This window comes from Canis lupus, chromosome 14, assembly GCF_003254725.2.
Source record: "Canis lupus dingo isolate Sandy chromosome 14, ASM325472v2, whole genome shotgun sequence".
NCBI classification, from domain to species: Eukaryota; Metazoa; Chordata; class Mammalia; order Carnivora; family Canidae; genus Canis; species Canis lupus.
In genome coordinates, this window is record NC_064256.1 from 1,080,638 (window position 1) to 1,094,430 (window position 13,793).

Consider the following 13,793-nt stretch of genomic DNA (forward strand, 5'->3'; position numbering starts at 1 on the left):
TTTCAAGCTTGCTTTCTTCGGACTGCTTGCCAGCCAAACAGTCCTAGAGAACTTTGGTCTCTATTCCAGCCATGCCTTTAACATGCCTCTGACTTTTAAAACTCCAAACTGTAGCTACCTGATATTGCAGGGATCTGTATTGGTCTTCTCCAAGAGTTAAAATGTGAAGTCTTCTCCTGGTATCTTGGGAAGCAGTAGCTTACATTATGTCAGCAATGTCTCTTATTAGTTAGTATGCTCTGTAGGTTTCCAAATTTGGAATCACCTAAGCTGATACCAAGATTTGGATGCTAAACTGACTAGGTGCCTCACATGTTAATCTATTTTTTTATTACATGTGTATCTCATCCATGAACCAAGAAATGTGCAACCATTACTCTGCCCTCATCACTGCATTTATTGATCAATCAAGTACCATGGCTCCATCTTGCCGTTCAGCAAACTAAGTCCAGAGATGTGGTGTGTTTCCCCTTATGCCATGGTATATCAGGGCCAATAAATGACCCAGTCCTCAGATTTCCTCCAGTACTCACTGCCTGAAATAGATGAAGAGTCTGTAATGGTTATCCCTGTCTATTCCACATCCCCTTAGACTATTTCCAATGATATCCACTGACAAAACAGCAGATATTCCCACGTTTGCATGGTTTGCATTCTAAGAATCCCCTCCTACTCACTCATTCTACCCTTCTCAAGGCTGGCCTCATGCATGTGTGGACTGTGTGCTTGCAAAGTCTCTTTGATTGCTTCAATGTCCTGTTTTTGCCATCTTGAAAATTTTGAACATTTTCTTTTTGAGTATACATGTGAGCAGAGGTACTATTCTTGGTGGCAGCACTGGCAGGTAATTTTGGTCCAGCAACAGTGCTGACATTTATGGGCTCAGGCAACATGCACACAGAGCAGTAACCCTGGCCTTGTCATAGGAACACACACATCTTGCTCAGGATGTTACCGGACTCCAAGGGAGTAGCTCTGTTGGGACTGGGTCCAGAGGTGTCGGTGAGACAGGAACAGCTGCCGAGGCAGCCACAATGGTGAAAGGGACCACTGCCAGAAGAGAGGTGGAGCTCTGCCTGGCTACAGCAGTGACTCATGATGGGGGCTCAGGCTGACTTCCATACTAAAGCTCATTCTTGTGTCATTCACAAAATTATTCTCTATCTTGCTTGAGAGCCAGTAGAGGATATGCTGTAGAGCTTCACAGTAATCCTTGTCTTTAAATTATCACAAATTAAAGCACACAGGTTGTCATTGCAATAAAGCATATTGGGAATATATTAGAAGTAATAATTATGTAATTATTATGCTGAGTGAAGTAAGTCAGTCAGAGAGGGACAAACATATGTTCTCTTTCATTTGGGAAATATAAATAATATTGAAAGGGAATAGAAAGGAAGGGAGAAGAAACGGGTAGGAAATATCAGAAAGGGAGACGGAACATAAAGACTCCTAACTACTAACTCTGGGAAATGGTGGTGGAAGGGAAGGAGGGCGGGGGCTGGGGGTGAAATGGGTGACGGGCACTGAGCGGGGCACTTGACGGGATGAGCACTGGGTGTTATTCTGTATGTTGGCAAATTGAACACCAATAAAAAGTAAATTTATTATTAAAAAAAAAGATCAACTATAGACGTACGCCTTTCCACATCTGGTTGTTAATAAAATCTAAACCTACCATTTGAGTGTTCAATTCTCGTGTGAAGTGTTTTGCCATGGGAGCGAAAGCTCACTCTTAAAAGGTGACGGACGTCAGAACTATCCCGAAAAGGAAAAGAGTCATGCGGCACGTTTGCTAGTTTCCCTTCTGCCTCCCAGCGTCTGATGGGTCCCCAGTACCATCCTTGTTTCGCGAGTTTTTTCAGCTCCCCTGTAAGGCTTGTCACGACCATGGGACCACTGCTCTGCATGGAGTCATACACTCTAGCGACCCCAGGGGCAGAATTAGGGTCAAAATTCAAATGACAGGGCATACTTTCAGCCACGTGGGCATCTGTGCCGGTGAGCCCAATGAAGTTCCTTTGGATTTGACTGGTCTGCATTGGAGAGACCAACGCACAACGGTGAGAGTGCGGGGCGGGGGGGGGGGGGGCGTCGTTATGACTTGCTCTGGGGCTCTGCCACTTGACTCCTGTGGTGCCAATCATCAAGCCGTTCACCGCCTGATCCACAAAGATCTCCGGGGCCACCACGAGGTCCTGCTCTACCTGATTCTCGTCTTCGGCAAAGGAGCTGCCTCCCACTTGCAGAGGGACCGCAGACACTTCCGTGGGAGAAGAAGCGTCCAGACTATAGGTACGCGGTCCTTCCGAAGGGTGCATCCCCTCATCTAAAGGCACGGTGTACTGAGTGTAGGCCTGGGCCATAAGTCCGATAACTACAGGCACATGTTCGTCCAGGTGAAGATGCAAGTCTCCATTCTGAGATTCCGAATTCTTCAGCGAGTTGCTGTGTTCCTGGCACACGCTGTCAGCCTGAAGGTCGTGAAAATCCTTCCGACCCCATTCAGGGCTGGGCTCGGACTGGAAGAGTGAACCAAGGCTTTGACTCTCACTTCCATTTTGATGCACGTGTCCTCAGCGTTTGTGGGCCGCAGAGGCCCTGGCGAGGGACTGTAGTGGTGGCTGCGGAGCGACGTGGACCTGATGCGCCTCTGCGCTCGCACGTCCTTGAAGACCAGGGGTGCCGAGGAGGAGGAGAAGGTGTCCTCGTCGGCAGAGCTCCCGGACCGTGTGCTGCCCTTGCCTTTCTGCCTCTGTTTCGCAGACAGCCGTCGTTTTAACGTACCCATTAGGCTTTTGCTTTTCGATCTGCCCTTCCCACCTTTCTCGTCTTCATTAGTGATACCACAGCTGGCCTTATCCTTCCCGTAGCAGTTACCAAACCAGGAATCATCTTTTCCAAAATCACTGCCTAGCGACGGTTGCTGTACGACCATGAAATCCGTTTCTTCTTTACTTTTATTCAAGTTGAAAGATTTTCGGAAGGTTTTAAGACTGATTTTCTTCATTATGACTAGTTACCTTCTGCAAGAGGATCACCTTCTCTCCAGAAGACTCTCCGCACACATCTGGAGGGGCTGCAATGCTGCGTCTAGGTACTCTTCCAGCTTCATAGACCCTTTGGAGCCATGCTCTGTTGGAAAATTTCAGGATGGCATAGTGACGTCTTCAGGTTTACTGATGCTCAGATAACGGTTTGTCTCCCGGGCCTTCAGAGATATGCCGTCTTTTCTTCTTTCTTTCTTCTCTATTAAACAGTCTGCCCCCAAGGACAATGGGATAACCACCTCTCCCCAAACACAGTCTCCAAGTGTGATGCCCGGCGTGGCCTGCTCTGCTTCCTCGCCCAGCACCGCGCGACTGCCCCGCTCGCCCCTCCTCTCCCGCAACTCCTCCTCCTGCCTCCTTCCTCCTCCTCCTCCTCCTCCTCCTCCTCCTCTTCCTCCTCCAGGAGGGGTGCACGGCGGCGGCAGCGGCTGGGCCTGAGCACCAGGCGGGAGCAGAGGAGCCGAGCGGGCCGCCCCGCGCCCTCCACTCGGCCCTCAGCGCAGGCGGGCGTCCAAGTCCATGGTATTTTGATAGGGATTGCGTTAAACGTGTAAATTGCCCTGGGTATTGCATTGCATTTCATATGTAGTAAATTAATTTTGAAGAAAAAGGTTTTTTTGCAAATGAGAACTCATATTTTCATCTGTGTTGTACCCTGTAAAGAGCATGGGATATGACCACTACCTTCTCTGCCAAATCAGGGAAAATAAAGATCATTTCTTCAGTTACCAGTGATGAGAAGTAATAAAAATCTACTTGAGTTGGAAGTTCACCTGAGCTGAGGGTTTTTTATTAGATGTGATAGTAGTTCCTGTGTTGAAAAATAATTTATCAAGGACTAAAATTGGTATATGTAAGTTGACCTCCCACTAACCTGTTTCAGGAAAACTATGAAACATAATGAGTGGGAAATAAAATATCACATGATGAACATGATTTTGTGTAAGGATAGCAGTGGCTATTGAGCAAATGGTCAGAGCATTCCCATTGGTGAATTTCCTTGAAACTGCTAACCCTACTGAACTTTCAATACACTCAGCTTATAATTGACCTCACAATTCTTGATATTTATTGACACATTCAAGTCCTTATACTTGATCTTTCAGAATACATGATATGAAATCGCTTTTCTAGGATTCACTCGCATAAGAGGAGCATAAACTTAGTATATTTTATTCAGAATGGTATAAGGATTTTAGAATCTCTAAGTCTCAGATACATCTTTCTAAAGATAAGTTGCCACAAGTTGAAAAAAAAGAAACTAGAACTGATTAGTCACAAGATATGAGAAGTTTTCTGACTTTCAATTAGATCTAAGAATTCAGGAACAAATATTTTTCCATTTAAATGTATTGGAAAATAAATTGAAAATACCTGAACTCTTATGTTGAAGAACATCAATTAACAATTTACATTTTTATTTTTAAATGAAAAAGAACCATTTTCATTTTCAGTTTCATTGAAAACATGTTAGCAATTATTGCAATGGAAATTCATGAGAAAGGGTAACACGAAAGAAAAGGTAAGTTTCAGAGTGAGAATATATATTAATATATATTATCTTGCAGGTAATATAAAATAATTGTGTCCAACATTAGTTATAATCTTATCTTCTAAATTTAGTCCTAGCACTGTAAGCATAAAATAATATTTTATGGGCAACCCTGGTGGCTCAGCAGTTTAGCATGACCTTCAGCCCAGGGTGTGATCCTGAGGACCCAGGATAGAGTTCCACATCTGGCTCCCTGCATGAAGCCTGCTTCTCCCTCTGCCTGTGTCTCTGTCCCTCTCTCTTTCTGTGTCTCTCATGAATAAATAAATAAAGTCTTAAAAATAATATTTTAATTACTGTACACTAATGAATGGGCTTATAATCAATGTTGCATACATATGTAAAAAGCTTTATCTACATTTTAACAAAGGAGATTCTCTGAATCAATCGTCTCAGGGCTCCCATCACCTCCTTGTTTCTCAGGCAGTAGATTATGGGGTTGAGCACTGGGGTCAGGATAGTGTAGAAAACAGCTAGGACCTTGTTCTCTGTTGGAGATCGAAAGGATCTCGGGCATAAATATGTGTAAACAAAAGGTGCATAGTATAAAGTCACTACAGTAAGGTGGGTGCTGCAGGTGGAATAGGCCTTCTTCCTCCCTTCTGTGGACTGCATGTGGCAGATAGCTAGGAGGACCCGGCCATAGGAACATACAATGCCAATGAATGGAAATGCAAGGAAGAGGATGGTGCTCACAAACACTGTGTACTCATAGACCCAGGTGTCCATGCAGGCTAAAGTCAACATGGCTGGGACATCACAGAAGAAATGGTTGATGTTCCTGGATCGACAGTAAGGTATATGGAAGGCGTATACAGTGTGGGCACAAGCATTGACTGAGCCCATTATCCAAGATCCTGTTATCATCAGCATGCATACTTTTTTGCTCATACGAATGGGATAGTGAAGAGGAAAGCAAATAGCCACATAACGATCATAGGCCATAGATATCAGGAGCAAAGCTTCTGCACCTGCTAAAGTCAAGAAAAAGTAGCTCTGAACTCCACACCCAATGAAGGAGATAGACTTGTTTCCACACACAAAATTGTAGGTCATTTTGGGGACAATCGTGGAGATATAGCTTAGGTCAATGAGAGAGAGCTGACTGAGTAAGAAATACATGGGTGTGTGGAGATGTGTGTCTCTGAAGATAAGAAGAATCATGGACAGGTTGCCAAACAGAGCCATTAGGAAAACGAGAACGATGACAATAAAGAGGAACAGGCCAATTCTTGTTGGTGGGAACAAGCCCAGTAGGGTGAAATCAGTTGATGTTTGAGTATAGTTTTCCATGGGACATTGATATAATTTTCCTGAAAGCAGACAGAAAAGTAAATCAAATATTAAAAAGAAAGTATTTTAAATAAGTCACTTTGGTCTTACTGTATCATTTAATCATACAGCCGTTAAGTGCATAATTGAACTTTTCTACTTTGGAAAACTGAAACAAACTTATTTAGTTACCTAGAGTTTAAAATTTTCATGTGACCAGTTATCAAATGGTCATAGTATGAAGTGTGCAGTTGTTCATTATTAGCAAATTATGTTTGATTTTTAAAACTATTAAGTACTGATAGTTGAGGTGAAAACTGAAGAAAATGCCAATGTGAAATTCATGTATAGCTCGCCTTAAAAAAGATCCATGTTTTTAGGTGATCTTTTTCCTGTTAGTTTGCTGTAGAAACAGTTGAAATTGGACATCTCGATTTCAGATATAAACAAAAAGTAATTTTTATTTCAACATCTAATACAGCTGTTATTTACTGTGAAAAATAAAATTTGCAGATGCAAGTATTATTAGCCTATGTCTTTTTCAGGAAATCTTTAAAGTCACTAAAAATGCCATGTGTGTGTGTGTAAACATGGAAAACCAAAATATAAACTATATCTATATATATATACATATGTACATATATATACACGTATATATACATTTATATATATATACACATATATATTTTTATATATGTGTATATTTATATTTATTCATGATACACAGAGAGAGAGAGGTAGACATAAGCATGGGAGCAGCGGACTCCATGTGGGGATCCTGATGTGGGAATCAGTCCTAGAAACCCAGGATTATGACCTAAGCCAAAGGCACATGTTCAGCCACTGAGCCACTCAGGTGCCCCAAAATGCCATATATATTTTTTAATAATTAATTAGGATATATATGTTTTGCTGCCATACACAAACACAAGTATTGCTGAAATCAGACGTTCATTCAAAATATATGCATAGAAAAAGCAATGTAAATACACAGAGTATTTAGTTATTTTAAGAATAAATGCTTTATTTGATGTCTAAGATGTACTTCTAAAGCAGAGCAGCCTATCAGTGTCTGTTGAGGAGCAATATTTCCTTCTAGAGTTTTCTTTACACAGTAGCATCAAATCAAACATTCTTTCAGTCAGGTAACATTACTGCTGAATCATTTGTTCAGAAAGGGAGACAGAATGTAAAGACTGCTAACTCTGGGAAACGAACTAGGGGTGGTAGAAGGGGAGGAGGGCGGGGGGTGGGAGTGAATGGGTGATGGGCACTGGAGGTTATTCTGTATGTTAGTAAATTGAACACCAATAAAAAATAAATTAAAAAAAATTAAATCTTGACTGAATCTTTACTGTCACATACTATTTATGCAAAGTCATTCTCTTCTGTCTCCTCAACCAGTTTCTTTTTTTAAATATTTTTATTTATTTATTCATGAAAGACAGAGAGACAGAGAGAGAGAGAGGCAGAGAGAGAAGCAGACTCCATGCAGGGAGCCTGATGTGGGACTCGATCCTGGGTCTCCAGGTTCACGCCCTGGGCTGAATGCACCGCTAAACCGCTGAGTCACCTGGGCTGGCCATCCTCCACCAGTTTCTAAGTGATACAGTTCAAGTAGACCCTTCAACTAAATATCTATACACCACACTCTTGGTACGTTTCACAAATCTGCCAGAGTTCCTCCAAATACCATATGTTTTATGTCTCTCTGCTTCTCTAACATTTATATGACATACAGTACTCTATAGAACTTTGTCTTACTCATTTTTTCTTTTCTTTTTTTAAAGTTTTTATTTAAATTCCAGTTAGCTAACATACGGTGTAATATTAGTTTCAGGTGTACAATATAGTGATACAACACCTGTTGCTCATCACAGCAGGTGTACTCCTTTATCCTCATCACCTATTTCACCCATTCTCCCAACTCAGCTCCCCTCTGGTAGCCATCCCTTTGTTCTCCATAGTTAGTAGTCTGTTTCTTGGTTTACACCTCACAGTTTCTTTTTTGGCCTTATGATCATTCGTTTTGTTTGTTAAATTCCACATATGAGTAAAAAAAATACTTAAAACTTTCGAATTCTATATCAGTGTATGTATTTCATCACATATATTTGTTATTTCTCCCTCTTAATAAACAAATATTATGGTGATAAAATATATAAGTCAAAATAGAACAAGTGTCAAAGGGCATAGTGAGAGATCAAATATTTCATGACCCTTTGTTTTTTAAGATTTTATTTATTTATTCATGAGACACACACACACACACACACAGAGAGAGAGAGAGAGAGATTGAGAGGCAGAGACACAGGCAGAGGGAGAATCAGTCTCCATGCAGAAACTTGATGTGGGACTCGATCCTGGGACTCCAGGATCATGCCCTGGGCTGAAGGCAGGTGCTAAAACCACCCAGGAATCCCTTTCATGACTCTTCGAATAAATGAATTTAGATAAAGGAATAATAAGTCACTTAAGTGTAAATAAAAGGAAATAATATCCAAGACTCTCATTGAGGTCGGAGGAGGAATTCTCCACTGACATCATAAGTGAACGAGCTCTATACAGTAGGTATTTCAGACTTAAATATTTCCTAGATCCAAATGATGCCAAGTTTTTAGTAATTATCCACATGAGACAGGATTATTCATACATAAATGCACACACAGAAAGACATATTGTCACACTCACACAGGAATACAAAATGAACTAAAGTTCATTATATTATATTAAAATGCAGAAATATTTAATAGGACTCATATGTTTAAAGAAACATGAAATGTTATTAATTTACATTATCAACACCATTAAATAAATAAAAGGACTTGACGGGATGAGCACTGGGTGTTATTCTGTATGTTGGCAAATTGAACACCAATAAAAAATAAATTTATTATTAAAAAATAAATAAAAGGACATCTCAGCTAGAAAGAGATTCTTTGGCAAATCTGTTTATCTAAACCCATATATATATACATTTATATATTTATATATTTATTATTATTATTTATTTATTTATTATGTATATGATAAAAAGGTTAAGGAAAAGTTTTTTATTAATATATATTACTTAATTTTTAGAGAGATGCTGCATAGGAATGAGGGACAGGTTGAGTAATGAGAGAGAAGGAGTACACTTCTTCCTGACTGGGGACACTGTGTGGGACTCAACATGCACCTAGATCTCAGGACCCTAAGATCATCACCTGGGTTGCAACCAAGAGTCAAATGCTTAACTGACTGAGCCACCCAGGTGCACCATGGATTAAATGAATGTTTTAAAGATGTCCTAAAGAACCAAATCTACCAGAGATGAAAGGAAACAACAGCAACTGGATATCCACATGCAGATAATGAAATTAAATCACTACTTTACAACATATACAGTACTTAACTTGCATTGATCAAACAGCTAGAAAGGTAAAATTACTTATCTTTACAACATTAAAGATTATTATTTTGTAAAGTGTGCATAGCTGAAGAATTAATATGCTTATTGCCATTCATAGAAATATATTAAAATAATAATGGAATTAATATTATCAAAAGAACATATATATGATCAACCATATTCAAATGCCATACACAGAACACAGAAAAATAAATGACAAGTATTTTATTGCAAGATACTTTCTTAACAATTCTAAAGGTATTCTTGAAAACATTTTCTAAACGTTCTGAATATTGCCTATAATCATATGGTCCTAAAATATCTAGATAGAGATAATAGTAACAGTGATGAGAAGAAAGAACAGGGAGATAGCATCCTATATATAGAAATAGTAACTAAAATATCATCAAGTTTTATAAAAATCTATTTTTTTAAAGATTTTTATTTATCGATTCATGAGAGAAACAGGGAGGGAGGCAGAGACATAGGCACAGGGAGAAGCAGGCTCTTTGCAGGGGGCCTGACATGGGACTCGACCCCAAAACACAGGCATCAAGCCTTGAGCCAAAAGCAGTTGCTCAACCACTGAGCCACCCACGGGTCCCAATCTATGTAGTATCATAGCAATAAATACTACAAGATGGAGCAATGCTCTCAACCTTGCTATTTTATTTATTTATTTATTTATTTATTTATTTATTTATTTATGATTTTATTTATTTATTCATGAGAGACAGAGAGAGAGAGATATTGGCAGAGGCATAGGCAGAGAGACAAGCAGGCTCCATGCAGGGAGCCTGACATGGGACTTGATCCCAGGACTCCAGGACCATGCCCTGGGCTGAAGGCAGGTGCTAAACTGCTGAGCCACCAAGGGATCCCTCAACCTTGCTATTTTAAAGACAAAATGGGATGTAACTATTTTAAAGGGATGGAAGAGGGAAAATGATTTAGAGATAATATTATATAGAGTGGGAAATTCTCCTTCCACACTGGCTGGAGTGATGAATTAAGAGATAGTATGTAAATGATGTATCAGATAAAGGGCTAGTTTCCAAGATCTATAAAGAACTTATTAAACTCAACACCAAAGAAACAATCCAATAATGAAATGGGCAAAAGACATGAACAGAAATCTCACAGAGGAAGACATAGACATGGCCAACATGCACATGAGAAAATGCTCTGCATCACTTGCCATCAGTGAAATACAAATCAAAACCACAAGGAGATACCACCTCACACCAGTGAGAATGGGGACAATTAATAAGAAAGGAAACCACAAATGTTGGAGAGGATGTGGAGAAAAGGGAACCCTCTTACACTGTTGGTGGGAATGTGAACTGGTGCAGCCACTCTGGAAAACTGTGTGGAGCTTCCTCAAAGAGTTAAAATTGGACCTGCCCTACAACCCAGCAATTGCACAGTTGGGGATTTACCCCAAAGATGCAGATGCAATGAAATGCTGGGACACCTGCATCCTGATGTTTATAGCAGCAATGTCCACAATAGCCTAACTGTGGAAGGAGCCTCGGTGTCCATCGAAAGATGAATGGATAAAGAAGATGTGGTTTATGTATACAATGGAATATTCCTCAGCTATTAGAAATGACCAATACCCACCGTTTGCTTCGATGTGGATGGATCTGGAGGGTATTATGCTGAGTGAAATAAGTCAATCAGAGAAGCACAAACATTATATGCTCTCATTCCTTTGGGGAATATAAGAAATAGTGAAAGGGAATAAAGGGGAAAGGAGAAAAAATGAGTGGGAAATATCAGAAAGGGAGACAGAACATGAGAGTCTCCTAACTCTGGGAAACGAACTAGGGGTGGTGGAAGGGGAGGTGGCGGGGGGTGGGGGTGGGGGTGAATGGGTGATGGGCACTGAGGGGAGCACTTGATGGCATGAGCACTGGGTGTTATTCTAAAATCAAAAACTAAGCAAAACATCTTCTGATTAACACTGTACTGGAATTAGGTAGAAACAAACAACAAACAATAACCAAATTGGATATAAAGAAGTAAAACTATTTTGGTTCACAAAAACATTATCTTATATGTAGAAAACTCTAATGTGTCTACAATCATTTGTTAGAACTAATAAATTTAGCAAATTCTCAGGATACAAAATCATTTGTACTTCTATACATGTTGTGTAAGCATAAGAATTATTTGAAAAAAGGTACATTTTCAATGTAATTAAAAACATTAATAGGTAAGAAAAAACTTAAGAAGGGGGAGAAACTTATACACTGAAAATCACAAAACTTTGTGGAAAGAAATTGAGGAAGACACAATTAAACAGAAACACTCTGTGTTCATGGATTGGTCAGCTTAATATTGTTAAGATGTCAATGCTACTATAAACCGACTACAGATCCACTAAAATGCCTATCATAATCCCTATGAGGTTTTTGCAGAAATAGAAAAATACATCCTAGAATAAATATATCATCTCAAGTTACCCTGGAGAACCAAAACAATCCTATGAAATAATTCGAGAGCTCACTCTTCCTGATCAGAAACTTACTAAAAAAGCTATGATAATAAACAGTATAGTATTGACACAAGCACAAACACAGACCAACAAAAAATATATATAGAAGAAACATTTCCCATATGCGGTCAAATGATTTTGGGCAACAGTTTCCAAACCATTCTTATGGTTGTTTTCTTTTTCTTTATATTTTTAAGATTTATTTATTCATTTTTGAGAGAGAGAGCATGGGGAGAAGCAGAGAGAGAATCTCAAGCAAACCTGCTGTGCATGAATACCAATGTGGGAATCTATCTCATGACACTGAGATCATGACCTGAGCCCGAATCAGGAATTGGACATTTAACCAACTGATCCACTCAGGTACTCCAATGGGGTTGTCTTTTCAAGCATTGTGCAGGGAAAACTGGATATCCACATGAGAAATAATGAAATTAAACCTCTACTTTACAACATATACAGAGCTTAACTTGCATGGATCAAGTAGCTAAATAGAGAGGTGAAATTATAAACTTTAGAAGAAAGCATAGGGGAAACTTGTTACAACATTGGATTTTTGAAACGTTTTATTCATTTATTTGACAGAGAGAGAGAGAGAGAAGCAGGCTCACCACTGAATAGGGTGTCTGATGTACCTACTAGATCCCAGGACCCTGAGATCATGACATGAGTCAAAGGCAGATAGGCATGTGCTTCACCAGCTGAGCCACCTAGGCACCACACAACATTGGATTTAACCTTGCTTTCTTGGATATGACACATAATTTTAAAAAAGCAAAAACATAATTTAAACAGAAAAATTCTTCCTCATTTGGAACTCCAAGAATATTGTATGAAACCTACAACAGGGTCCTGAATGCAGGCACTGCAGTTCATCATTGAATTCTATGTGGCCTCTGAAAATTGCAAAGAAAAAGGTGGAGGGTAACATTTTTTTCCCCAAAAAATGTCATTTGGATTCAATATGATACTGTATGTTAGACTATTTCCATGGCATACTATTTATATTTGTAATTAATTATTGACAAGTATAAATGTAGTATTTTAAATTACCACTAAAATTATGATCATTCTTACCACATGTATTTTATGATAAAGCAAATTCTGTGATAAGGCTATGATAAAGTTTCTATGATGTAGTTGGTAGTATTCCCCTTTAAAGGTGAAACAAATCAGCACAGAATACAACTAATAAATGGCACATCATATCTGATAATTTATTCTTTTTAAAAATATTTTATTTATTTATTCATGAAAGAGAGAGAGAGAGAGAGAGAGGCAGAGGGAGAGAGGCAGAGGGAGAAGCAGGCTCCATGCAGGGAGCCCTACGTGGGACTGGATCCCGGGTCTCCAGGATCACACCCCTGCTGAAGATGGCGCTAAATCGCTGGGCCACCGGGGCTGCCCTGATAATTTATTCTATATATTATGACTGACACATTAGTATTTTTTATTACTCATGCTGCACTGTTGAACATCCTGTCATGGGATGCTATTTAAGGGACCCCTGAATCTGACAGGGAAGTAGCTTCAACTGCTGAAGATCAGCCTTGACTATTTTAAGGTGGAAAGAGGACATTTTTGTCTTAGGTAAATATAAATCCAAGTAACTTATTTTTGTTCCCTTATGTTGATTTTAGCCATTAAAAACACAATAGATAACCTATATTGAGCTTACTTCCAACACATGTTCAATCTCTTTGAGTTTCTTAGAGTTTATGTATTTATTTGAGAGAAAGGGAGTGTGGGTGGGGGAGAAGGGCAAGCATATTCTATGCTGAGCACAGAGCCTGAGGCAGAGCTTGATCCCAGAACACTGAGATCATGACCTGAGCCAAAACCAAGAGTCAGATGCTGAACCAACTGAGCCACAGAAGTGCCCCTCAATCTCTTTGATTTTTTTTTTTTTACCTTCACATTTACTCAATTTTTAACAGATTCAGTGGCAGTGTTGGGATCCAAAGCCAACTTCTGTCAGCACTAAGGTACATGAGAAATACAGGCATGGCATCCTGAAAACTGTCTCAA

The 13,793-nt window shown here is 39.6% G+C and overlaps 2 protein-coding genes across 2 annotated transcripts; both read right to left on the minus strand.

The window, feature by feature from the left end:
* Nucleotides 1–1,610: 1,610 nt before the first annotated feature.
* LOC112665335 (suppressor of cytokine signaling 6-like) lies at nucleotides 1,611–3,291 on the minus strand. Its single transcript, XM_025454988.2, is given in 2 exon segments — nucleotides 1,611–2,500; nucleotides 2,503–3,291. Coding segments are annotated over 2 exon segments (1,398 nt in total). The 5' UTR covers nucleotides 3,011–3,291.
* Nucleotides 3,292–4,956: 1,665 nt separating this feature from the next.
* On the minus strand, nucleotides 4,957–5,895 carry LOC112665350 (olfactory receptor 2L5-like). Its single transcript, XM_025455003.1, has one exon. The coding sequence runs from the start codon at nucleotides 5,893–5,895 to the stop codon at nucleotides 4,957–4,959; it is 939 nt and encodes a 312-aa protein (XP_025310788.1).
* Between the last annotated feature and the right edge of the window lie 7,898 nt (nucleotides 5,896–13,793).

Excerpts from the sequence above, each read along its gene's own strand:
- LOC112665350 (XM_025455003.1), bottom strand. The coding sequence starts at position 5,895 with ATGGAAAACTATACTCAAACATCAACTGATTTCACCCTACTGGGCTTG.